This window comes from Calonectris borealis, chromosome 3 (assembly GCF_964195595.1).
Source record: "Calonectris borealis chromosome 3, bCalBor7.hap1.2, whole genome shotgun sequence".
Lineage (NCBI taxonomy): Eukaryota > Metazoa > Chordata > Aves > Procellariiformes > Procellariidae > Calonectris > Calonectris borealis.
In genome coordinates, this window is record NC_134314.1 from 17,431,391 (window position 1) to 17,457,647 (window position 26,257).

Below are 26,257 nucleotides of genomic sequence, written 5' to 3' on the forward strand. Positions count from 1 at the left end.
CTATAAATTGACCAGGCTCCACTTTCAAAGCGGATGGGCTTCCTGCCCTCAGCCCAGGGAAGTTGTTCTACAGCTCATTGCTCTGAAAATTCCAAATCTTCTAATTCACAGTCTAAATTCATTAATGTCCATTTTACACACGTTTGTCTTCCATTTAAATAACAATTTACATCCGTGTTATTTAGTCTCTTTTCAAGACGACATCAAATCCCCTCTTAACCTTTATTTTGCTAAACTAAACACAAGAAATTCTTTGAGCCTCGTCTCGTAAAAGCTCCCCAAAGAACATCATTCCTACTTAGCAATAGGGTTCCTCTGGGGAAACTGGGAGCTTATGGCTATGTGATTAAAAACCATGTCACAGTGCAGTCTGAAGGCACATAAGCCCACAGGACCCAAGCCTGAAAAGCAAGCAGCTGCAGCACACTGTAGGTCTGAAGCCAGACACACAGGCCACGCAGCTGCTCTGCACATATGTGTCAGACTCTACATCACAGTTAAGTCTGGATCCATCTCACGGCTCTATGCACGCAGACTTGCTATGCCCAGCACTTCCCAACTTTTAAGACGATCCTGCATTTCTTAATGCAACCTCTCAGTAGGTGGCAGAGAGATGTGATCTAAATTGTATGAGGCCAATTCTAGTATCTTCCCCATTTTTGAGGGGAATCAGTGAAGGAGGTAGCCTTGATTAGGTCAGCTGTCCTTCCTCAAATAAAACCCACTCATCTGTGCCGTATAGGTGGAATGGTTAGTTTTATCTCTGGTGGAGATGTGATGTTAATCAAAAAACGTTTTGTTGCACAATTGGTCAATTTTGGTCTTTACCTCATGTGTAAATGAAGACAATCATTAGGGACTTTGAAAATGAGAGAGTATCCTACTGACAAAGAAGATTAAAAAGGCAACCTAAAACTGTAGCAAGTTCCCAAGACAGTAATTTCTGGGGTAGAATAATAGATTTCCATAATACTTTCTGAAAGAGTTTCATTAACTTTGAAAAGGGTATTATCAATAGGTCCTTTTTTATAATGGAATAAATGCTTCCCAAGCTCAAATGACAGAGTGGCTTGTTCACAGCATAGATCCAGTTTCCACATACATAATCCTAGTCCGAGTCCAAACACAGATCAAGAGCTTTACGAGTTGAGACAATAACATCCTGGGGTTGATTCAGAGAATTCATCATCCCATCTGGATGCTGAAGTTCCTCAGCATGACTATATTTGGTGATGCTGAAACCAAAGGTGAGAAATCTCATCACTTCACGCAAAGACTCGGTACCGCCCAGACATCGGTGAACCCAAACTAGCCTGAGCCCTGATAGGCCAGATGCATTTGATCCACACCTGGATTTTGTAAACTGAATGCTGTGACAAACAGCACAAACCCACTCTGTCCTCACCACATCCTCTGAGACTTGGGCAGCATAAGTGCAGACAAAATCATGCATCCACTCAGCTAGTGTTTTGGACATACAATACGGCAATAGGTGCCTCATGTTTATCCATTCATGGATGGATAACATTTTATTATTCATATGTCATAGCATGGACCTAAAATTCCAGTCTGCATCCATCACATCTCTGACCTCTTGAAAATTAAGGTGAAATCAAGAGGGGGGAAAAAAGTAAATATATTGATTGCTGCTCATGTGAAACGCTTGCCTCCCCCTGCGCGGGGCCTCGGGAATATGAACTCTCCAAGACCACTTTCCTGTCACCCCGGTCCCAGGGCAGGGCGCAGCCACCCTCACTTGAAAACGGCTTTTGAGAACCGTGCCGTTGGAAAAAAACAAACCGCGTCAGGAGCAGAGCCTGTGAATCCCTGCCGCCTCCACCCCGCGCCGGGGCACAGGCACGGAGGGCCGACAGGCCGCGCCGAGCCCCTCTCCTCGCCGCCCGCGGGAAGCCGGACTTCGTCCCAGCACAGCCGCTCCGGAAGAGCCCAACGGCCGTTGCCGGCCATACCCGCTCCTCCCGCCCCTGCTGCGGGCCCGCCCCGCCCGAGTCACCTCAGGGGCAGCCGGGCCGGGCCGGGCCGAGCCGGGCTCGCCGCCCCGCTCCTGCAGGAGCTCCCGCCCGCCGGCGGCTGAGGCGAGAGGCGGGCCGAGGGCGCGGCCACCCGCAGGCGGAAGAGCGGCCGCTGCCCCTTCGGGCGGCGAAAGGCCGCCGGGGTGCGCGGTGGGGCCGCCTGGCCTCGGCCGCCCCCCCCACCCACGGAGCTCCCGCCCCGCCCCGCTTCGGCGCGGGCACCGCCTCGGCCGGCACCTCCCACCCGGGAGCTCCCGGCCCCCTCCCCCCCTCCTCCGGGGCGCGCGCCTCGTCCCCTCACGCCACCGGTGCCGCCGCCCCCGCCCGGGACGCCCCGCGCACCCCCGCCCTGTCCCGTGCCGCGACCGGGCCCCGGCTGCAGGGGGAGGGGGGGCGGCGGGGGAGGGGATGGGGGGGGTTGTAGCAGCATCACCATGGCGACAGTGACGTCATCTCACCCTGGATCTAATTGGAGGAAACCCCGTGGCCCCAGCCGCAGCCCACGGGCCAACCGAGCTTGTGCCCTGCCTGCGCTCGCCCCCGCGGCGGCGCGCTCTTCTCGGATTGGCTGTCGGGGCGCGGAGGGGCGGAGCCGGGCTCGCAGGCCAGGCTGCGATTGGCGGCGTGGGCGCGGGCTGAGCAGCGGCTAGGCTTGCCTGTGCCAACGCCCTTTAGCGCTGGCTCTCGCCGGAGACGGGAGCGGCTCTTTCTCTCCGCCACAGCCCCGAGCGAGGCAGCCGATCGGGTGGCGCCCGCGGCCCGGCCTAGCGCAGCGGACTCAGGTGAGCGCGGTGCCGCGTCCCGGCGGCGGGCGTGGGCCCCGCTCCGCCGCTGCCTGCCGCCGCCGCGTCCTCCATTTTGTGATCGCGGCGTGGAGCGCTTGGCGGCCCCGGGGAGCGGGAGGCGCAGCCAGCCAGCGCCGCCATTTCGCACCCGGCAGGGCCGCCGGCTTCCTCTTTCCGCCCTGCCGCCGCGGGGGCCGCGCCGGACGCCCTCCCTCCCTCCCCGCCGCCCCCGCGCCCCCCGCCGCCGCCGTCCCTGGGGACGCGGCCGCCCCTGGCCCCCGCCTTCGCCGGGGCCGAGACCCCACCCACTGCCGTGCCACCGCGCTCCCCCAGCGGCAGTGCGGGCCGCCGCGCCTCCCGCCGCGCCGAGGGCCGCCGTCCCGGGGCCAGAGCTGCGGCCACTCCCGCCGCGGCCGCCGGGGGGAGGCGGGGAGGCCCGGGCCCCGCCGCGCTCCCCGCCCGCCGCGCCCCGCCGCCAGGAGGCGAAGCGGCCTGGGCCGCCGGCCTGGCCCCCGGGCCGCCCCGCCCCGGCCGCTCCGAGCTCCCCTGGCCTCGCTCGGCCCGCGGAGCGCGGGTGCCCGAGGGCGGCGGGTCCCGGGCCCGCTCTGCCAGCCCGTTGGGTTTTAACCCCTTCTTTGCCTCCCCAGGGACGAGCTCGTCTCGCTCCTTTTATTATTTATTTTTTCCCGCGTATCCCGGCTTTGGCATCCGCCTTTTTTCGGCTCTCACCCGCAGGGCTTGTGGCACACGGGGGAAGGGCTTTGGCCAAGGTCCCCCAGGCTTGGTGGTAACTAGGTATCCTTCTCCAGCTCCCTGTTAGACAGCATATTATTATGTTCACATAAGGCAAGGAAGAAAAGCAGGGTGAGGACAAAAAGTCCGCTGTGATGGAAAAATAGCTATTTCCAGTGCTTGGTCTTCAGGCTGCTGTCCCTTGGCTAGCACTGAGCCTGCCTTCCCCAGTTGGGTTTCTAGGTCGTGGTTTCCCTAGGGGTGGACCCTTGAGACGAGTGCTCTCCCCTTAGCCCTGCGTGGAAGGGCAGGATGCTGCAGTCCGTCTCTCCACGAGAAGCACCTGGAGATGGGGAAGGGGAGGTGAGGCACACTGTGGTCCTTGTTTTTTGGTGGGTTGCGAGGGCTGGTGTAAGATCATGTTCTGTAGTGTTTTATCCTAGCGTCTTGTCTTCTTTCTGGCAGGTTTTGAAGTGCATTCTCGTGTCGATAGTGTGACGTTCCCAGCTTCTCCTGCTTTTGCTACTACACTGCTCTTGCCCCACTGCCAGCCACCATGGATAAGACCGAGTTGATCCAGAAAGCCAAGCTGGCTGAGCAAGCTGAGCGCTACGATGATATGGCTACCTGCATGAAGGCAGTAACTGAGCAAGGTGCCGAGCTGTCCAACGAGGAGCGCAACCTGCTCTCAGTGGCCTACAAGAACGTAGTGGGGGGGCGGCGCTCTGCCTGGAGGGTCATCTCTAGCATTGAGCAGAAGACAGACACCAGTGACAAGAAGATGCAGCTTATCAAGGACTATCGGGAGAAGGTGGAATCTGAGCTCAGGTCCATCTGCACCACTGTGCTGGTGAGTGGAGACTTTCTTTTATCTTCTATTTTTTTAAGAGAAAGAAATACAGTATTCATGTGTGCTGCTGTATTGGGGAATAAGGCTGGGAACTTGACTGGGGAATATCATGTGAAGTATTATGCTGGGATAGGGGAAGTCAGTGCAGTAACTTCTGCAACCGTTTCGTGGGTTACTGTGAGGAGGAGGATCATCTGCACTATGCTATGGGCCCCATATGTGTAGAGGTATTTGAGATGCACACTCAATTTTGAGTGTGTATTTGGAGTGTGGTTTTGGATGGAGTGATCCATGTGCAGTACTGCGCTAGGTAATTATAGAAATGCAGAGAATTTAGCCTCGTGCCTGTTTGTGCTGTGGTTAGTAAGCTTATCTATTCATAAGATAAGCTGAAAAGAAAATGAGAAAACCCCTTTTATTTCTTCAGATCAGAGCTAATAACCTGTTAAGAGCATTGAAAGTAACCAGGTGTGCATTTCGTTTACTTCTCTTGAAGAAAAATACTCTCAAGGGGTCTTTAAGAGACATTTTGAGGAGTTTTTTAACACAAAATATGATTTTGTAAAGTAAGACGTCTATGTTGAAGATAGGAAATAAGGACATGTAGAAATTGGCTTTGTCAGATTCAAGCTGACTTCTCAGGGGAATCTTTAAGATGAATTTGCAGTAATTGGAATAAGGCAAAACTAAGGTGTGAAGACTGGCATGACACCCCAAGCATGCATCAAAGCCCAGGAATACGTTTTTGTACAAGCAGCAGAATTCCAGATGCTAGGGATAGCGAAACTGTACTGCACTGTAGTGGGACCTGAAGAGACGCATGTCAGCAGCGTGGAGGCTGCTGGACCCTATTCTACGTGACCAGGGAGTTGTGGCTGCAGGAAGCTGCATGTGTGTAATGCAATAGTAATTGTGTGGCAGATAGTCTTCAGTGGTTTATCTGCTTCTCTTAGTTGTTTTTTTTTTTTGGTGTCTAGTATTGCTAACATGAGAACAGGAAGAAGCAAGTCTATAAGGAAATAAAAAATTTTGAGGTAAATGTATCCTAGATTGGTTTAGGAGACTGAATTTAAAGCTGACTGGTTTGGAAGTAACTGAATTTGTTTCTTGGTTAAGTGTTCTGGCTCACGTACAGGAGAAGGGAGTACTACTTAGGATTGTCCTGAAAATACCTATATGCTTCCTTGCATGCTGCCACCTGTTTTTTTTTTTTTTTTCCTAAATCAGTCAAAATTAGTTACGTTTGCTTGAAAATCATTTGGAAATTTATTACCTTAATGAATCAGTTGAGTTAATTCTTTAACACATTTAAGAGTCCATGTCTTCCAAAGAAGCTGTTTCTACAGTTACAGGCATAGTTAAGTTGTTTCACCCTTGTGAAAATGGTGTGACTTGTGTAGGGCACTGACTCCTCTTTTCCTGTGACAAGAGTTTCACTAGAACCTGTGTGTAGGGGTACCAGCATTCGTGCTGTTGTCCCTCCTCTCAATCTCTTCTACCCAGTGTCCCACTTGAGAACTAAGTTCTTGGGACCTCAACATAAAGCTTACTCTTCAGACTTCTTAATCTCTCTCTGTCCTATCAAATCTAGTTCCTGAGAGAAGGTTATGCATAAAAACTCATACTGGTTGCTGTGCCATGTTGACAAGGAGCTCATGCTTCCATAGGGAGATTGAATATCTCTGAATGATAAAGGTAGCGAGCCATTTCATGCAGTGTCAGTACTGAAATTATTCCAGTCGCATCAAATGGTGGACAGCAGGTAGTCTGGTAGCCGTGCTAACACAAACCTCTGATGTAGGGAAAGCAAATTCTTCCTGTGCTAGCTGAATTTTTCCCTGCATTCTAGTCTTTCTCTGTTCTCAGCGATGGCCTGGTTGGCAACTCTCCCTTTCTCACCTGGAAGGCAGCAGGAAGTAGCGAAGACCGAAACCTATAGCTGTGTGTGCTTTTCCTGCTCTGCCCTGCTGGCAAAGATGTGCCTTCCTTTGGCAGGAGGAGATAGTTCTCTACTGCAAGCCCTCTGATTTTTACTCTTCCTTTGAGGGCCATGTGCAGTCACGTTCTGTTCTGCCTCTCTCCCTTTCCTCCTCCATCTACCACTCCTATGATCCATGAGTCAGCATCCGAGAGGTTGGAATTCACAATGTGCAGGCACTACAAAGGACGGGTTTCCTAAAGCTGAGCCACAAAGTGGTTTTGACTCCTGCTTCTTTGAATGATAATTTCTTCTTTACTAATACTACAGTAACTGCTTGTAGCTTTTTTAGAAGTCTTAAGTTGAATCTCAGAGATGCTTTTTTAATTCTAGGAAGGCAGCTAAACTGAAACAACTGCTGGCAAGTAGTATGGAAAGGTTGCTTGTCATCTGGAGTATTTGGATTTAGCAAGGGTGGATGTGTTGGGTGGAGTGTGGCTGCTGTTAGTCATACTACTAACAGTTTTTTCAAACGACTTTTTTTTTATTACTGGTATGGCACAGCTTTTCAAAATGAAGTATATCTGCTGTTGTAGAAACCCTCATTTAGAAATACTTTTGCTAGCATTACAAAATACTGCTAATTTTTTATTAAAAGGACAGCAACACTGAATCTGCAATTACTTTTTTTCCTGTAAAGAATGCCTCAAGCCAATTAGGTAAGGCATTGTTTTAGGGCATGGTTTGATAAGGAACTTAAATTTAATCACCACTAGAATACAAACATCCAAAATTATATTGACATATCTATATATAGATAAATATTAAAAATAAAACTTTTATTAATGTAATTAAGGTACAACCACCATCAGTGGTCACAGTAAGATATTCCATCTCATGCCAAGCAGTTTCTTTAACTGCCTATCTTGCAAGTAGGAGTAGATGTGATCTGAACCCTTTTTAACTGTTAATTTTATGACTGATGTTTCAGGTGAGAGTGACTCTTTAATGAAGAAATGGTATGACTTTGTGAAACAATTTGCACGAATGTTTTATTTGAAAGGTATGCTGGGAGGTTTTATTGAAGTCCCTGTATTGATTGACTAATTCTTTGGTAATGTAGAGAATTAAGGTTGAATCGCCCCTTATGAATCATAGTCGAAACGGGCTCTTGAAACTCTCTTGTACTTGAATAAAGAAACAGGTTGGCAACTTAACTTTTTTTCAAGGTAAAGTTGAACTATGTTGTTTCATATACTCTCTGAGCACAAAGTTCATGTTTCTTTATATTCTCTGAGTGATTTCAAGTCAGGGATACATAGTGTAGAAGGGATGGATGCAGCAGCAACTTTCATTTAGTTAGTGAAATCACGTGTGAAACTTTGAAGATGGAGTGTACAATATAAGACTAATACTTTACTGTATATACACCCTGCTGTTTAGTGACATCAGATTTTCAGAAAAGGTAACTTTTGAATTGGAACTTCTCTGGAGGAGCAGGTCAAACTGCTGGGTTTCCTGAGAGCCTCAATCCTTTTGCATAGCAATAACTCGTGTTGCATCCGAGCTCCTTCGTTAGAGGGAACTAGCGTAGAGGAAGGAAGGACACCAGCCCTGGCCTGGAAGCAGTTCACTCTCCATCTGCAACTTGAGGGTTTTTCCATGTGTATTTGGTAGCGCTCTGCATATGTTCCATTTCTAGGTCCTGATGATGTTGGAGCTCTTCATAGAGCAATAGAGATGATATTTGATAACTGCTTGCCCACAGTTTAAAACTTGATGAAGATGCAATGGCTGAAATCATTAGGGCTTGGAAAAACTGTGTTTTGATGGTTACTTACTCCTCATTGTCTCTAGCTGAAACTTAAAAGTTTATTTTAATATGCTTTTAAGTTTTTGCTTAGAAAAGTTACACATATGAGGCTTTTCAGTTGTTTCCAAACATCTATTTTTACTATGTCCTCTGCAAACAGTATGCTTTTAAGTTTTTGCTTAGAAAAGTTACACATATGAGGCTTTTCAGTTGTTTCCAAACATCTATTTTTACTATGTCCTCTGCAAACAGTTTTACTGTATCAGGCCCATGTCGGTCAGTTTTTCTAGAAGTGAGCAAAGGCATCGTGAACTTTTAAAAATGGACCAACAGTAACAACTTGTGCTGTTGATTCTTTTCTGTACCCTACGGCAGTGCCTGAAATGAAATAGTCTTGAGCTGTAAGGTGTATCTCATTTCAATTTTTACTGTCTTAAGGTTGAGAGGATGCTTGTAAATGTTTGATCTTCTGTAAGATTGCAGTGTTGTTGAAAGCATGTATTAGTGTGTTGCTCTTGCCAGCTCGCCTTTCCTTCCTTCTTTCCTTCCTTCCTTCCTCCCCCCCCAAGGTTACAATGTTATTGCTACTTCTGCTTTGCATAATTAAGAAACAATAAATGCTAATAAAAACAAGGGTGAAAATCTATGTCCACCTCTGATTTTTACCCATTTTGTAGATCTAGTTCTAAAGTTAATCACTTAAAAATAAACAAACCAAAAATCCCCATGCTAGAAGGTAATGTTCAAAGCAGCTTTTTTCAATAGTACAAGTTCATAGCTTCATTGAAAATGAAGTTGGTATTTTCTTGCAACAGTAAATAGATTCCTCGTGTCAGCTAAAATATCTGATGTCAGGTGATGAATAAGCTTTGACCATAGCCCTATTTTTTCCCTGCTGTTACCTTTGGCCTACAGAAAAGTGAAATCTTGATATTCTTTTTTTTATTATTATACATGCAGAAATTTGGCAGATTCAGTAAGTATCAGCTTGATGCTCTATATGAACAATTTACTAGAGTTTCATGTCTTGTGAATCCTTTTCCTCTGCTTTCCTATTTTCAGTGAACGGCCAGAGTTTATACAGAAATACAGTGTTGTAGAGAAGAAACTAGCGTCTGAGTAAAAGGATATTACAGTCTTTTGACACTGAGAACTATGTAGGATGCAGTTTTATTCTGAAGGACGGGCATACTAATCACTTAAGTTAATACTACTTTTGGACTTGAATTAGTTGTCCCAATAGTGGTTGGGACAGTGTTTCAAGTACTATGTTTTTTACCTTTTGTAAATTAAAGCAAATGCCATTGACTCATCCTTTTTAAGTAACTGACTAAAAGGACTAACTACTTCATGACTCAAAGCCAGACCTTAGGTTGGGAATGTTACTTCTTGGCAAATCCAGAATTGTGGAGTGAATGTTAAATGAATGTTTTAATTAGGAGTAACAGTTGTCTTTTTGATGAAAGGTAATGTGGAGTGAGAGTTGACGCTCCTTTGTGTTCTTAGCACAACTTCTAGCAGATATCAACACATTTGTGATAAGAATTGTGGAACTTAATGTGTGAATCTATTCTAGTTTAATATGCTTGAAACTTAAATTTAAATTCATTGTCTGAACTTGACTTATTCATAGTTGTACCTTCTCTTACATCAGCCCTTCATTAGAATCTGCTGCTGGAGTATTACACTTCTGTGCAAGGAAAACTGAATCCGTTTCTAAGAAAGGACTGATGCTTGCAGAAACAAAGCCTAGAATGCACTGAGGTTCTCGAAGCGGCTGAAAACTGTTAAAGCCCAACTAAAAATAGTTCAAGGAATTCTGATGGTAGCTGAGGCCTCCATCCCATGCAGTCATTGCTTGCGGCCCCCCTCCCCTCCCCCTGCAACTGGATACTGAATTTCTAAAACATACAAGCAAGCTAGCGAAGGATACAAGATAAACGGCAGCAAGGTATTCTGTCTGAGGTTCTGAAAACTTGCGCCATTATTATTTGTGTGCAGTGTCATTTCTTTTTTCAGAAGCTGCTGGGGTGAGTATAGATCAGTGATTTGATTTGCATGGATATCTCCATCTTGATATAAAGCTGAGAATAGGGTTAACTTATGTCTGTTGAAAGTAGAAGAACCTGAAGATCAATGGCTTGTCTGTTCTTAAAAGTTTAAGAAATGACCACCAGAGAATTGCACTTCTGCAGAGTCATTGCTCCAGGACAGGCCTTTCAGAGCTGTTAGAATGCTAACATCCTATGAGAAGCAGAATGTGGAGTCATTGAAAATAGGAAATCGTAAAACCGATGCAGGTGACCAGCTGTTGAGAATGGGGCAGCCAAAGCCTCATCTATCTCCAGTGTCCAATCCATTTTTTAATGAGGTTAAGCTATAGATTAACTAGCCTGGTTGTGGTCAAGGCTATTAAAGCTTTGTCTATACTATACCTCAATCCATATCTAGAATTATTAAATTTCCTGGAGGACATTTACTAGTTTGGTGGCCGTGAGAAAGTAGGATGTGCTCACTAGGTAGAACTGGACAACAAAGACACAAATTCTATTTTTCTGCTAATGCAGTGAAGCTTTTAACAGATTTTGTAAATCCCTGTCAAGCTTACCTGCTAGGCAGTTGTCTCGCAGGCATTTCTACTACCTTAGATACTAATATGATAAATGCCTTTTTGAAGTAAAATGTAGAAGGCTATATATCGGAGAGAGAGAACTTGATAAGGAAAGAACACGCTCGAGCTTGAAGGTTATTAGTGGTTGATTTCTTTATGATGGCACAAATTGGGGTTGTTTAGCACATTATTAAAGCAATAGATTGTACCAGTTTCTGTATGGGTGCAGAAGCTTGGTATTCTGTTTTCAGTAATGGGGAATACCTGATTTTCAGAGAAAGGTAGTGATGAAAATGGCGGGGGAAGGGCTGGTAAAAGCACATGGATATACTTTCTTTGTAAGTTTGGTAGGTGAAGGTGTGTGCTTGATTAATTGGTTTTTTTATTTGTGAAGATCTTACCCCTTTTTTAGTTTTATGCTCTTGGTCTTTGAGAATGATGGGCCTAGTGCCCCTAGATGTTACTTGCTGTTTGTTTAAGTGCTTTTGTTCTTGACCATAAACTTGAAGCTAATTTTATCACAGACTAACTAGGTAAGGTAAATAAGACTGCTCTTGAATGCTGCATTTGGGGCACTTACTCGATATAGCTTTACCGAGTTCATTGGCCTGATGTTTTCAGGTTCCTCCTCAACCTTTTTGCTTCCCAGGATACTGGAACAAACATCAGAATGCTCCAGCTAAGCATACAGCTGACTTGTAAGCTTGTAATTTGCTAATTCACTCTACGTCTGAATAACAGTTCATGTGAACTGGGCACTTAGACACAGGAGGCAGTAAAAATAATTTAAGCACCGAGTTTCACATCCTGTGGTTCTGTGCACCCACCAAAACATCAGATGTAAAGACCTGTGAACTAGAAAGTCCTGAATTAGCCGTAATTGTGCTTGTGCCTTTCACTTAGTTTGTTAAAGGAAACAAGGGTTTGATTTACCAGTTTCTAACATTGATAAAGGTTTATTCCTTGCTCTAGCAATTTTTATTATGTCCTTTAATTTATACGATCTATCCACTGAAGTGGTTGGATATAGGAGTCATGTTAGGCTCTGGAAACAGAAAACTTTCCATTTGCTCTGATAATAAATTTTCTAAATATGCTACATACACTCTTATCAGACTGACAGCCTCATATTTCCTGGATAAAACTTCTTCAGGAAGTTCTGTTCTGAAGTTAAATACGTTTTGCAAAATTCTTGTAAGCAGAAATTGTTTTAAATGGAAGTAGGTAGCAGGGCCCTAGCAAGAAAGTCAAGGTTCACTTGCTATGAGAAATTGTTATAACAAGGTTATCTGAAATGTTGGCTTCTAGTTTTTGTGACTTAAAGGTTAGACTTCATTGTTCTAGGTTGTCTCATTTGGGGAATAAAAAATTACTGGCACACTACTGATACACTGAATGAAATAATACATTGCTGGGTTTCCTTCACGGTGAAGTTGGACAATGCAAAAGGCTCTTCCAGCTGCACTAAGCGATGGGAGGAAAGTGCATCTGTTTCATTATCTTTCTGGATTTCAGTGACCACAAGCCACTGATCTAGGGCTCCCAAACAGAGAGCAGAACTGAAGCAAGTAAAACTTTTAAGCCTTCCAGAGTTTATTATCGTGAAAGGCTGGCTTTAAAAATCAATTATTTGCACAAGGGCAATGTACCTTAAACCCACGTAACACCTGCATGCTGTTGTTCATTTTGAGTATTGTTAGTCTAGGTAGTCAGTCAGTCATTTAATCACACCGTAGCTGCAGAGGACAGAAATATTTTTAAATGCAAATTTAGACTTTTTTGTTTGATTCTGTCATATTATGGAAGATCACAAATGGAGGATACTGGAAGAAACTTCTAGGTAGTCAGGATTCTGAAGGGAAGAATTTGATGTCAGTAATGCATGTTTATTAAGAGGAAAATAATACTTGAAGTATTTTGAGGAATTAGAAATACGGAAAATGCAATCATGGAAGAATGTTAGAATCAATTTGAGATAAATCTGTCTGATACCAAGAAAATTGTCCTGAAAGCTTTTGGCTGTGTTGTACGGCCATTACTTTAGCAAAAATTTATAATTATTGAAAAGGAGAATGACATCTTTTTTTGAAGACTCATTTCTACATTTGGCAGGGGGAAACTGGAAAACTTTAGGCTCTTCCATAAAAACTTGAATAATTTTTTGACTTTCACGGGATTGTTGGTTTTGTCCAATGAAAATCTATAGAAAGGAGAACTTGCATTTCCACACGCTTTTAGTTCCTGGCTTACATGGTTCTTTGGGGACCGCAGAACTTTCTAACTTCTTGTTTTAGGAGAAATGTAAGCAGTGAATATAAATTCTAGATGAAATTAATCTCAACCCCAGGTGGGAACAGCGTGGGCAGACGTGCTGCAGCTCAGGCTTCCAATGCATCTGTTAAGTGGGATTCCAGATACTTCATTGAGGGCCAATCCTAAATATCGACTGCCAGTTTTTAAAACTATGTAGACAAAGACTTAGAACCAAATGGAAAAGACGAATTAGGTCACCCTCTCCGTTTCCATGCCAGGTACGTTTGTCTCTGCTTTTGACAGTGCTTTGTCAGGTCATCTTAAGGCCATGCCATTACTGGAAAGGCGTACATGTATTTTCCTCAATATATAAACTGAAATAGTAATGGTCTTAAGAGGTCTGTATGAAAACTATTTAATGTTCTCCCAAAAGGAGTTGATGCATAGAGCTTGAATCCAGAAGGATGAAGAACTTGCTTCTGCTGAATTACACTTTTGAAAGTAAAGCGATCTTACTGTTGCAGCAGGGGACTCTCCCTTTCCTGTCAAGAAAACAACCGCTGAATGTTAAAACACACTTAGGTTGCAATGAGTCATACTGTGGACTTTGGAATGACTGATTATACTTGAAATAGTCGAGAAGTCTTAATAACAATTTACTAGACGATTAAAACAGGCAGTCATTTGTGACTGGAAGCCTTATTGAAAGGTCTGAGCCTACACCGATCAGTGCTGTCAAACACTTTGGAACATTTAATGTGTTTAAATTCACGTTGAACAGTTATATTAAGGGAATATATTGGTCTGAGCTGCCTCACCAACTTCTTAGCTTTACTTTTTGACTGCAGTTAGGGTGGAGACAGTTTCCCTGTATGCTGCTTGTAGGTGGTTTTTCTCAGCTGGATGGACCTTCAGAAATGCTTGAGACTGAAGAATTTTTCCAAGTATTTTGCACATTGCGGCCCTGGCTGAATTTATGTAGCATCACACACTTCGCATAGCGTGCCTGTTGTATGTAAGCTGCTCATCTTCTAGAAGGGACTGTGACGTTGAATCCATGTTCAGGGTGGTCAGTTAACTTGCTAAAAAAAGTGGTGTTGACATACACTCTGTGCATGTGCATTATTTTTAAGGAACCTTGTCTCAAAATAGGTTTATTTCGAAACAGTTTCTTCACTTGCATGTGACCATTTGGTTCTGTGGGGTTTGGCCAGTAAGTGTATGCTGTTATAGGCAAGTACAGTGTTAAGTAATCAGAGTTACTTCTTGTCTCCTGTGTAACATCTGTTCTGGTGGCTAGCTTCAATACTCCTAAAAAAAAAAAAAAAAAACACCAAAAAAACCAAACAACCAAACAAAAAAAACACCAAAAAACCAACAAGAAACCCACAAAAGCACTTAAAAGTTCAAAATGGGGAACGGCTCAGTGTCGGCTCAGGAAGGGAAGGAACACCTAAGAAACAACAATAAAACTCAATCTAGTCTCTGTAAGACCTGTGAAAATTAGTACCCTGTGGAATGGTAGCACCTCCTCTGCTGCAGGTCTGATGAGCACTTGGACAGCAGATAGCTTCTGAGCGTTGATTTGAAGTTCAAGCTGGTCTTTTTTTTTTTTTCCCCCCATATCATTGAACTTTTTCCATCATAGCGTGAGGAATATAATTTTTTTTTATATTTTGTGCATTGATATTGATTAGCTTGTTCTTGTATCAAAAGAAGAGTAATACTATTGGATCTTCTTTTCTCTAGATGCTTTTTGTGTCATATGAGTTAAAGCCCAGCAGAGGACTTCGTCTTAAATTACTAAAACCTGCAAATAGAAATTACCTCCCACAAACGGTTATGATGTTTGCTTTTAAAGAATAGCATTTAAAATCATATGCCCAAAAGATGAAGATGGTGTTGGAATAAGGTGTTTTAAACAGCTTGAAGAAAGATATATGGACCTTAGTCTCAGCTGAAACAGTCTGACTTGAAAATGAAACTTTTATTCACAAAACTCTATGCCAGCAATTTTGAACATTGGCACACTCCTCCTTGCTAAAGATCATGCAGCAACTTAACCAGTTTATATTTATGGGGGCAAACGTTTGGAGGACATTGCTGCTTATGATGGTTGCTTTTATATTGACTTTTTTCCTTCTGGTGGAACAAAAGTAACAGTATATCATACTAAATTGGTGAGAAATGCAAATGGCAATGTAGATCAATCTTTTAATAGCATAACATTAAATAACTTGGTGCTGCTCATGTGACCTAAACATGTCATAGGTGTTGACATCTGAGTGATGGTGGCATTGTAAATATTTTGAGTTACTTTGGTTTACCACCTTAAGAACTTCTGTTGGCACCTAGGCACGTGGTATCTTTAGCTTGCTTTGAAAACTGACCTTAAACTACTTGTGATCAGTAGATAATCTCTGGAGCTGACCTGGTTCATGTTCATCCTCTGATATTGAATAAAATGTGAAGAATATATTTATTAGCTAATAGTATTGGATTATATGCAGAGACTTACCATCATGTATTTGCTTTTCTTAATGAAGTCCAATTCTAAACGGCGCAAGTGCTGAAGGCAGCTCAAAGGTCAATTTGGTATTCAAGATTTTTTCTTTTAATTAATCTCTGCTGTCAAAATTCTTTATAGCTGAATATGTGGGAAGAGAGAACAGCACAGATCAGGTAGTGGTGATATTTTTCTGCTACTTGAACCTACCACATAGTTAAATTGTATGGAAAGTATTTAGCATACACTGTGGTTGAACTTGATGTCTCAACCAGGCTTGCCTTTTAAAATAGACTTAGATGGGGGGAGGTTGGTGGGACTTTCTGTTTTGATGTCAGCTTTTAAAAGAAGGGGTTGTCCTGAAAACAGGTAACAGAAGGAGTGGGACTGGTACATGAATTGCAGTGGATGTGTGCATGATGTATGTAAGGAGAGGCTGGCTGGGATGCATATACAACAAATAATTATGAAGGAGCTGTGTCTTAAGGGGGATTCTTTGTCCATATCAGGCACTTCAAATAAAGATATGGCTGGCATATATCTTCAGGGCTTGCTTTTCATAAAGTGGAAATAATAGGGAAGTGATGAGAGCAGATGAATTAAACTTAATATTTCTGGCTCAGGTTAATTGCAGTGCTCTGATACTACAACCACATGCTCAACCCTTGTTCCTGCTTAAGCAGAGGGGAAAAGAGACTAAGAAAGGACAGTTACTCAGTTGGGAAAGAACAAAAGTAGAACTGGAGAAGGATCCAAAAGGGCAATTGAAATGTAACTTTCACTTGGCATGTAAAGGAATAAGTCTGCCAATGGAGAGAGAAATAAAAAAAATAAATTTCAGCTCTAAAGGGGGAAGAACTGGATTGCTGCCAGGCTCCTAGCCTGCTCCCCACGGCTCCTTCAGGCAACTGTGGATCTATTCCAGGGACCAGTAGCCCTTTGTTGCTGGCATCTCTTTAACAGATAAATAAATAAGCGTGCCTTCTGTAGGAGGGGAAAAGAATATATGAGAATATGATGCTATTAGGACAGCAAGAGTGTTAGTACACTGTGAAGGTAGAAATAAATTGAGATGGATGAACAACACTAACGAGAAGTGGGGTAGGAAATCCTGTCACATTACAGGAGGACCAGCATGCCACTTGAGAATAATGTATCAGTGTGGGGGAAGTAGCAGATACCGACCACAAACTGTCACAGTGCAAACCTATTTTAATGCAACCGCACCAGGACATGAAGGGTCTGGCTTGAGGGCAGAGTTTTGATTCCTGCATCTTCGTAATGCTTATGGTTCTGAGTGTCACCCATCAACAGGGCAGTGCCTGTCTCTCTTTAGGTAAAATTTATCATAATAAATTTTGAGGTTGGCTGAGGTCTGCTTCGTTGCTCAGGCTGCCTGTATTCATTTTACTTACTATCAACTGATGTTTAAAATGAGGATTCCTGGTTGATTGCTGTCTGATGGAAAGGTAGAAGAGCCCAAGTGCAGAAAGATAGAGAACAGGTGTAGGAAATCTTGAGTTTTCCTGGCTATTACTGGCTCACAACAGTGTAAAGTTAGCTTATTAGTGCTGTCTGCTCTCACTGCCCCACCAACATTTTGTCTGTTAGAGGGAGGGTAAGATGCCTTCCAAGAAATGATGATGATGTCCTGATATGAATGGCTCACTAAGTGTACCAAATATGTTATTGATTTGAAAGATAATGTCTGGATAGATAAATAATTAGCTTTATTCAAAGTCTGTTTGTATTCTGTTCTATCCTACATGATTCATAAATGAGATCTTGTTCCATTTAAGGCTATTAAAAAACCAAAACCGGATACATGAAGTCCAGAACGAGGATGTTCCACCCTAGCTGACAGAGGCACAGATCTCTCCCTTACCATGTGCTGTGGTGAGGATTAGGAGGCCCTCGAGATGAACTGGGAGTGGGAGCTGCTGACTGGGCAGCTCAGCTCCTCCAACTGAGGAGTGCCTAGGAAATAAAGCATTGTATATAACCCCCTCTTTGCTGTCTGAAAAACTACAGTTCGTTCGCAGCATCCACTTTTTTCTCTAAGTTTCTCAGAAATCTGCACAGAACCACTGGTGTTCAAACCTGCACAGTGGAGGCAGCACTTTCAGGGTGCCCTGACACACAGGCTGCAGCGCTATATGCTTGCGGTAGGGCTGGGGCCATGACAAAATCCTTCTGTGCTCCCATAAGAAGTCTGTGGCCTACACCATCTGAAAAAAAAAAGTGGGCATTAATGCTCTAGGGAATGTAGGTTTGAGGCTTGGCTTAAATTAGACACACTAAAGCTCTCCTCTAAACGTTATTTAGCGTACACTAGACTCCAGGGTGTTAGTATTTTTAAGTCGTAACCAAGCTACATCAGTTACGCATGGTACTCTACTGCTAGAGCTACCTCCAAAGACAGAATTTTGTGATAACATCAGTAATGTGTTTTTGTGTGCTAAGTTTGCAATAAATCCTTAGGTTTTGGAAGACATAAAAGAAAAATGCCTGTTTGCATAAAATGCCTTGTTGATGTAGTTGTAACATCTTGAAAAGTTTTATTTTGGCATTTAAAAGAAAAATCAAAGATACAGTTTTGTCAAATATCTAGTTTAAAATCCTATATAACATATCTTTCTTGGTTGTCTGGTCAGTCCTCCTTAGACTGTGGCATAGTTTTTCACATCTAATCTGAGCACATGGATGAATCACATCTCTGCTGCTTAATGCAGTCCCAACCTTAGGATGGCCTTTAGAGGCTGGTAGTTACTCTTTGATCGTGACTGATTTAAGGAGCCTTTCTAAACATAGGTGTATTACGTGTCAACTTTCATTATTCTGGGCAGTTTCTTCTAAAATCAAACTTCTCTTCTAAACTTGAGGTTACTGCATTGTCGTCTCTGAGACTTTGAAACTGGTTTGTGTAGTGTTGTGCTTTTATGGCTGGCATTGACATCTGTCATAGGGGAAAAGCATCAGGAAAACATGGAGCCAAAATACGAAGTTTTTCTCATTGCAGAAACCTGTAGGGTGGGAATAACTCATTCTAATACGGGAATGACTCATGCAAAATAACAGTATTAATATGAGGTTGTATTACCCATCTGCGTACTATGTCTTAACTCTTGTTTTGCCACAAAACCTTAGGTATGTTTCTTTTTCGATAACACCAGTGAGGTGTACCATTCAATACGCTTGTATACTTCACTGTGTTAAAACTGTTATACAAATTCCCCACTTACCCCTATGCCATACTAGCCAGTGTCTAGTCTTTGGCGGTGGTTTTCTAGCTTTACAAGAAGTCCTAAAAATGTCTGTTTCTGAGTCGGTAAGTGGAAGGGTATGCCGGGTTCAGTGTCACCTTACCCTCCTGCTGTTTTCTCTAGGGTGGTAGTAAGAGCACTTGTAACTCTACTGTTTCTTAGTGCCCTGGTAGGGGGATCTCTGAAGGGAGCTTGTCTGTGGAGCTATATGCAATATACTTATATTCCTATATTACTTATCTATGGTAAGCACACTGTGTGGACGCAAAAATGCTTTTTTCACCCAACTGGAAGTACCCTACTACAAGTGTCGGTTTAAAATAACTGCCAACACCTCAAATGGACTTGGAATGACTAAACACTTTCAGCTGGATTGCTCTGCTACCATTGATTATTAAAGGAAGTAATAATGGTATGGTGGTATGCATAGGGAGTAGGTTTGTGTCTAAAAGTAGCTCGTTTTGATTATAGTGCTACAGTTGCTAATTAAAATGCTTAGGGATTTTGCCCTGAAAACTTACAGTTCCTTAAACATTTTCTTTGTAGCTGCTTCATGAATTTGGATACATGTTCCTGTAACAAAGATCTTACTTAACTAGCCACAGTTTGCAAGCTTTGTGGAAACTTTCTGCTGCTTTTATGACCTGTTTATTTTCCAAGTAACTGAATGCAGATCTTTATCGCTTAAATTCCTAGTGTAAAGTTGCTCTGAGTATTGTGGGGTTTCCTTGAGTCTATTGGAGCTTATTTGCATCTTTTGTCAACTCCAGAGAACATGGGTCGGTTGTGGTAATGAGTTGGGTAAAATCGCCGGGGCTCAGGGACAAGGAGGTTAGAAGCTGCTCTCCTCCTTGGCAGTTCTCTGAAGTACCCCCTTCGCTGGCGGGAAAATTCTGTATCTATTCTCTCCTTTGCCATCCTCCCTATCTTGGAAGGGCTAGGAGGCCTTGCAGCCTTGGAGGGAGACTTACCTCCTCTTGCTGGAGGCTTGTAAACCTTTCCCTGTCCCTCTGGTTATCAGGTAGGAGAGCTGTGAGCAAGGGCAGCGACATTCGCAGCAGCTCAGGGTGTGCTGGAGAGCATTGAATAGCTCTTCCCGTTCCCGGCAGCGGCAGGGTGGACATGAAGGACGCCTCCCTGCTGTGCTGGAGCAGGTGTTACTTTACAGCCTTGCAAAGAGCTGGTACGGTTTGATGAGGCTGGCTACTGACTAGACGGGTTCGAATCCTTGGCTCTCTCTGGTAGGTGGGCTGGAGATTCCTTATCACAAGTCTAATGAACACAATTTATACAGAGTTGTTGTTTTTTCCTGTGAAATGGGAATAAGTTCTTATTTATAAATAGCTTTGAAACTTTCTGCATAGTATTTCATTTTCCCAGTAAAAGCTTACTCATTTGCAACAACGTTTTTGATATGAGAAGTGCATATCCTGAAACTAAACTTGGTCCTGAAACTATATACTAGTAAACCTTTTCTTGTTGCTTTTTCTGCAGTCTGATCGGATGGCTGACTGAACATCTTAACACTGTCTCTAGCTTTGTGCCTTTACACAGTTTGTTTAAATAAGTGTGCATCTATCTAAAGTGCCCTTAAAACTCCTTTTTTCCGGGTAGCAAACATTTGAGTCCATCCAAACTTTCTGGAGAGAAGAAAAATAGATTGAACTTAGTTGCAATGGCCGATGTAATATGTCAATGTCTTTGTTGTTGTTGTTTCAGGAGCTGTTGGACAAATATTTAATAGCTAATGCAACTAATCCAGAGAGCAAGGTATTCTACCTGAAGATGAAGGGAGACTACTTCCGATACCTTGCTGAAGTTGCCTGTGGTGATGACAGAAAACGTAAGTACCTTGTGGTCTTCGGTTCTTTAATAGCTGATGAACTTCGGTTTTGGGCCATGGGTGAGGGAACAGTAAATGAAGTACACGTGCCAGTATTTTACTCTGAATTCACGTGAGTTACATTAAGTTGGAAATCTCCAGTGTTCATACAGACGGAGGGTAAAATTCTGAATAGACCTTAAGCATAGTATGCCAGGGAATTTTAGCTGGTGTTGCTGTTGTCTGCCTTAAATTTCTGGATAGTTGTTCTGAAGCTTATTCAGAGCTTCTGGAAGACAATTTAGGTGAAGGTCTGCTAACATATTTAATGTTTGTTTGTATTTCTTCACTAAAATAAAGTTGGTGAGGAAGAGTACATGGATCTCTGCAACATTTTTTTACTTTGTGATGGAGTCCTGTTGATCTATAAGTTTTAAGTATTTCAGTGTGAAGTAGACTTCATTGTAGTCACCTAAGTTTATAAAGAAGCAGCAAAATTACTAGGTCGTTACACTACCCAAAGTAGTGTGAGCTGCACTCTGAAATGGTTGATGTTCACGGGGATAATACTGTCTCTGTAACTTTAGTTTGCCCTTTTGGATCCAGCAGAAAAGGCCTGGAAAACTTCACAGCTGGTACTGTGATACTGGGCATCCAGTACAGCTGGTACACTTGATACTGGGCATCCTGAGAATGTAGAACATTCTTAGAAGTTAGAACACATGCATAGGTGGCTGTAAATATCTCAGGAAGCTCTTCTGGGGAGGATTTTAACTCTCTAATCAGAGAATCTATTGAATTAAGTATTAGAACTGTCTTGTAAGTGCCCAGATACTGTTGTGATGTTAAAAACTCTTGGTATGGCATAAGATACATTTCTACATAACAAACTAAAATTAGTCCTGGAGTGATGCTGTGACACAGAAAGGAGACAGACTGTTGGAGCAGGCAGAGCGCTGAAGTAGCTGTCCCTTTGGGTTGGGCACGGTAGGCATCTGACAGTGTTGGCTAGTTTAAACCGATTGAATTGCAAAGTGGGAGGATAGAGCTGATTGTCACTTAAATAAAGGCTTTGTTAGTCTCCTTGTATTGTGAGAGCATTTAAGTTGAAAGATGAAAATATACAAAACTGAGTAAAAGTCTTTGCATTAATGAGTTGTATTCAGAAATTCTTAACCCTTCTCCTGATTTGAATGACAACAGCAGGTCCAAGTGTGGCAGAGACAACTTGTCTTTGGCTTTCACAAAGATAATCTGATTTATATTTTGTCTCGAGCAACAGTTACAAATCTGTGGGCTTGTCTGAGCGGAGAAATACCAGTTTATCTTGGCTAAAAAGACTGCATTTAAAGTGATATGCATGCTGATATGGGCGCTTACTGTAGAAGAGGGACTGATTGATAATCTTATTAGCACATCTTGGTGTTTTGCTGGGAAGTTACAGGTTATGTGTATCATCATGCATACATTTTGTGCTTGACTTCTCACAAACTTCTAGAGTTTTACTTGAAGCTTTTCTGATGTTCCATCTCTAAGCATCTGTTTATTTTCTCAGCTTCAAATATGTTTCATGTACTTAGAAGCTAATTTATTTCCTGCATTTGCTAGGTTTTTTGCCTTTTTTCACCTGTTCTCAACAAATTAATAACCCATTAGCACTCATTACAGTGTGAATACTGAAAAACCCAAGTCTGTGTTGTGACTCTCTTTTGAATACTTAACAGATTTTACTTCCAGAACTCTTCCTCCCCACCCCACCCCCCCCCCGCAATTTCTAGAGCAATTATGGTATTAGCTCCCTCAGAGCTGTATTCTGAGCTGTGACAATGGCCTTTCTTTTCCTGTGGTCTCCTTCCATTCTGGAGGCATGTTTAGGGCGGCTGTTGGCCCTTTGGTTGTCTATCAGAAGAGAATCTGGAATAGACTATATGTAGCACGCTTAAAGTACTCACTCTGGCCTGGTAACCACTTTTCTCTGTGATATTTCTCCCAGTTATTTTGGGCATGACCTTGGGGTTTTTATCTTGACCTGTCTACACCCAATTTTTGGAGGCAGACTTTCAGTTTTTCAGAAACAGGCAGTGCATGCCTTCTAAAGGAGAAGAAGAAGAAGTAGGGCCATACAGACAGTAGCTCCCTTTACTCTGCACACCCGATTCACACAAGCATGTCCATCCTGTGCAAGGAATGAAGCAGCAGTTCTGTAGAAAAACTAATGCACAATTATTTTTTTTTTGTACCTGAAGTATCAAAGGCCATTGAGGTAATACAGTAATCTTGGACATTTATATTTACTAACTTCTGTGTATTTATCTGTCTCTTGAATACCTTTGCTCTGTAGTAGCTTAATTTGCTCCCTGTGTTTTGTCAGTGTGGCAGCTGTACTTAAAATGGGTTTAAAATCATTACCTTGATTAAAGTAAGTGCAGTGTTTTGCTAAGAGCAGGCTTAAATAGAGGACTGTTTAGTCTCCTACTAATGGAGTACTTTTAAATAGTCATATTTAAAAAAAAAAAACACCAAACAAACAACCAAACAAAAAACCAAACAAAAACACCCCCAAAACCCCCCAAAAACCCAACAACTTAATGTTTCTCATTCTTTTAACAGAAACAATAGAAAACTCACAGGGAGCTTATCAGGAGGCATTTGATATCAGCAAGAAGGAGATGCAGCCAACACATCCGATTCGCTTGGGTCTAGCTCTTAACTTCTCTGTATTTTATTATGAGATTCTCAACAATCCTGAGCTTGCCTGCACACTGGCAAAGACAGTAAGTTACTTTTTTCTTCTGTATGCCTGCAGGGACAGTAGAAGAGAGTTTATGCTTAAAATAATGTGAATGATTATTTCCTAGAGTTTATGCAGGAAATGGTCCTATTTAATGTACCTAGTTTCCAAGCTCATTGCTAGTGGGTTTAAAGGGGTACAAGCAGGCTGTATTTACAATGTCACTTAAATTTTCAGCAACACAGCAAGATTTTACTATGCCTTTATTATGCTTCTGTTTCAAGTAGAGCAATTCAGGTCATTAATTTCTAATGTTGCCTCTTTTCTTTTCTTTTTTTTTTTTTTTTAAGCTACCTTTACTGATAGGCTTAGCTTATGGTTGTTTAATGATGGGTTGATAGAAAGACTAAAGATGGTTTAATTATTCTAGGCGTTTGATGAGGCTATTGCAGAACTTGATACACTGAACGAAGACTCATACAAAGACAGTACTCTCATCATGCAGTTGCTTAGAGACAACCTAACAGTAAGTTGCCTTTTTACGTGCTATCTGGCTCTGTAATCATGTATTTCTTAATTAGACTGAATTTGTGATGAGACAAAACCCTTATTTCACTCTAGCGCAAAACATAGCACTGATTCAGGCTATTTGCCCTACTACACCTTTTCATAACTTAGTTTGAATGTAGTGTAAGTTGATGTCAGCAACTTCATGCTGTGTAATCTAGAATAACAGCTTGGATAGCTCACATTCTTCATTGTTTGCTTTTCAGTAGAGGGGGAGAAGGTGCATTCAGCTAACTTAACATACAAGATAGAACAAGAACTCAAAAAATAGTAGTCCGTGATCTGTCAGGGATTCTTAATCAAGCTTTTTGATGACTACCTCAGAAACAAAACGTCTTTCCTGTTGTACATCCAGTGCAGCTTGGTTTATTCATTTTCCTGATTTTCATTTAAAAGAAAAGAACTGGAATTTCAATGTATTAAGAATAAAATCAGTTTATGTTTGAGTATGTATTATAATGATTAACTGTTTAAGAAAAGTGCCTAACGGAACCACTACTATGTAACTAAGGCAATTTTTTAGGAAATGTCCTCTCTGGATATTCATAGCATTTAAAATTACAGCAACGTTTATTATTTTGCAATACTCCCTTCAGTAGAAATGTCTTTTATTAGCACTATAAAACGCTTAGCTCCAATAACTGAAATGGTAATCTTCACTTTCAGGATTCAGACCGCTGCTTTTGAAATTGATGTTACTCATGAAGCTACCGTGCAGACTTGTTGAATGATCTAAGGTCGATGACATAGCTCGCTGTTAAGCACAAAAGTCTGGACCGGTTTAGAACACTGTCTGCTCTGCCTGTAATACCTGAGGTGCAGAGCTAGTTGTGCCCTCTGCATGGGGAACTATTTCCAATTACCTCTCTCTGAGAAAGTACTGGAAGGCAGGGTTGTACAGCTCCAGTGCACTGGTGCTTTGTAGACATCCTTAAGTCTAATTCATTATCATTTCTCTACAGTTGATAGTTGTCCCTTTTTGGAAGTAAAGCTGCGCTTCTGAAAGCTGACACTGTTTTTCTTTTCTTTCTAGTTATGGACATCAGACAGTGCAGGAGAAGAATGTGATGCTGCAGAAGGTGCAGAAAACTAAGCCGCACGTGGGGCGTCATTCTCCCTTTCCTTCTCAAGAAACCTTTTTACACGTCTCCATTCCTTATAGCTCCACTTGGATTTCCTATAGCAAAGAAAACCCATCCATGTGTATGGAAATCAATTTATAGTCTTTTCACACTGCAGCTTTGGGAAAACTCCATTCCTTGATTTGTGTTTGTCCTGGCCTTCCTGGTGTGCGGTTACTGCTGTAGAAAAGTATTAATAGCTTCATTTCATATAAACATAAGTAACTTCCAAACACTTATGTAGCGGACTAAAGTGTACCTGGTATTTAAAAAAAAATCTGAACCAGTTCCTGCCAGTTGACTGTGTTTTGTATTACAGTAAGATATGAAAATGTAGTTAATTGCAACTAAAGAGTGTTCCACATAGCTTTTAATTCTCCACATTCCCTTCTTATTCTGCAGGGTTTCCTTTCCATAATTGACTTGCTACTGTGTATTCTTTTCAGTAGGAATATGGAAGTACTGGGCCAGATCAAGTTGAGCATTTCTAGTTTGGAAAATGACAAATTGAGTTGCTTCCTGTATCATGTAATACAGAAGCTTGTGTGTTTGAAAACAGGGGCTTCTCTTAATCTTCAGTTGCTGCTGTTTAAGTTGATATCCCTTCCCAATAAAGTTCACTTACACTCCTGCCTTTGTAGTTCTGGTATTCACTTTACTATGTATTAGAAGCAGCATGTTACTGCCGGAGTACAGGCAGTGCTTTTTGGCAGACTAAAGTGCATGTCATTTCTTAATACACTGGAATGGGAAAACCAATTGAAGTTCACATGTCCAAGTATAAAATTTAGTACTTTTCCATGCAGGTTTGTGCACATGTGAGAAGGTGTCAAGTTTGTCCAGTGATTGTTATTTAGAGAGTTTGGACCACTATTGTGTGTTGCTAATCATTGATTGTAGTCCCAAAAAAGCCTTGTGAAAATGTTATGCCCTCTGTAACAGCAAAGTAACATTAAATAAAATTACATTTTATAAACCACTTACTGTTGACTTGTAACAATTCCATGTAATTGCTTAAGGGCTAAATTTAAATGTAAGTGTCTTGCACTGGAAGTGTCTTTCTCAAATCTAGTGCATACTTTTAAAAAGTCTGCTCTTAACTGATTTCATATTTGAACAATGTGCATTTTATGAAAATATCCTGGATAACTTTTTATAGTTACCCTGACATGTGGACTTCTTAATAACTAAATCTACTTGAGCTAATGGCTTCACCTTAATAATGACCTAAGAAAAAATAGTCAATTTCTTT

General features: G+C 42.3%; 1 protein-coding gene across 2 annotated transcripts; it reads left to right on the forward strand.

The window, feature by feature from the left end:
* The first annotated feature begins 2,514 nt into the window (after nt 1–2,514).
* On the forward strand, nt 2,515–25,984 carry YWHAQ (tyrosine 3-monooxygenase/tryptophan 5-monooxygenase activation protein theta). 2 transcript variants are annotated; one of them, XM_075145072.1, is made up of 7 exons: nt 2,697–2,815; nt 3,810–3,913; nt 4,016–4,400; nt 20,484–20,607; nt 23,197–23,360; nt 23,748–23,843; nt 24,918–25,984. In XM_075145072.1, the coding sequence occupies exons 3-7, from the start codon at nt 4,107–4,109 to the stop codon at nt 24,975–24,977; spliced, it is 738 nt and encodes a 245-aa protein (XP_075001173.1). In that variant the 5' UTR covers nt 2,697–2,815; nt 3,810–3,913; nt 4,016–4,106; the 3' UTR covers nt 24,978–25,984. The 2 variants fall into 2 exon arrangements, with proteins under 2 accessions (XP_075001172.1, XP_075001173.1); XM_075145071.1 differs by lacking the exon at nt 3,810–3,913 and having other exon boundaries at nt 2,515–2,815.
* The last annotated feature ends 273 nt before the right edge of the window (nt 25,985–26,257 follow it).

What these genes read in the sequence shown, in the direction of transcription:
- YWHAQ (XM_075145071.1), top strand. Translation starts at nt 4,107, where the DNA reads ATGGATAAGACCGAGTTGATCCAGAAAGCCAAGCTGGCTGAGCAAGCT. An exon ending in CCTGCACACTGGCAAAGACA is followed by an intron (nt 23,361 to 23,747) that starts GTAAGTTACTTT and finishes TAATTATTCTAG; the next exon opens with GCGTTTGATGAGGCTATTGC. An exon ending in TGCTTAGAGACAACCTAACA is followed by an intron (nt 23,844 to 24,917) that starts GTAAGTTGCCTT and finishes TTTTCTTTCTAG; the next exon opens with TTATGGACATCAGACAGTGC.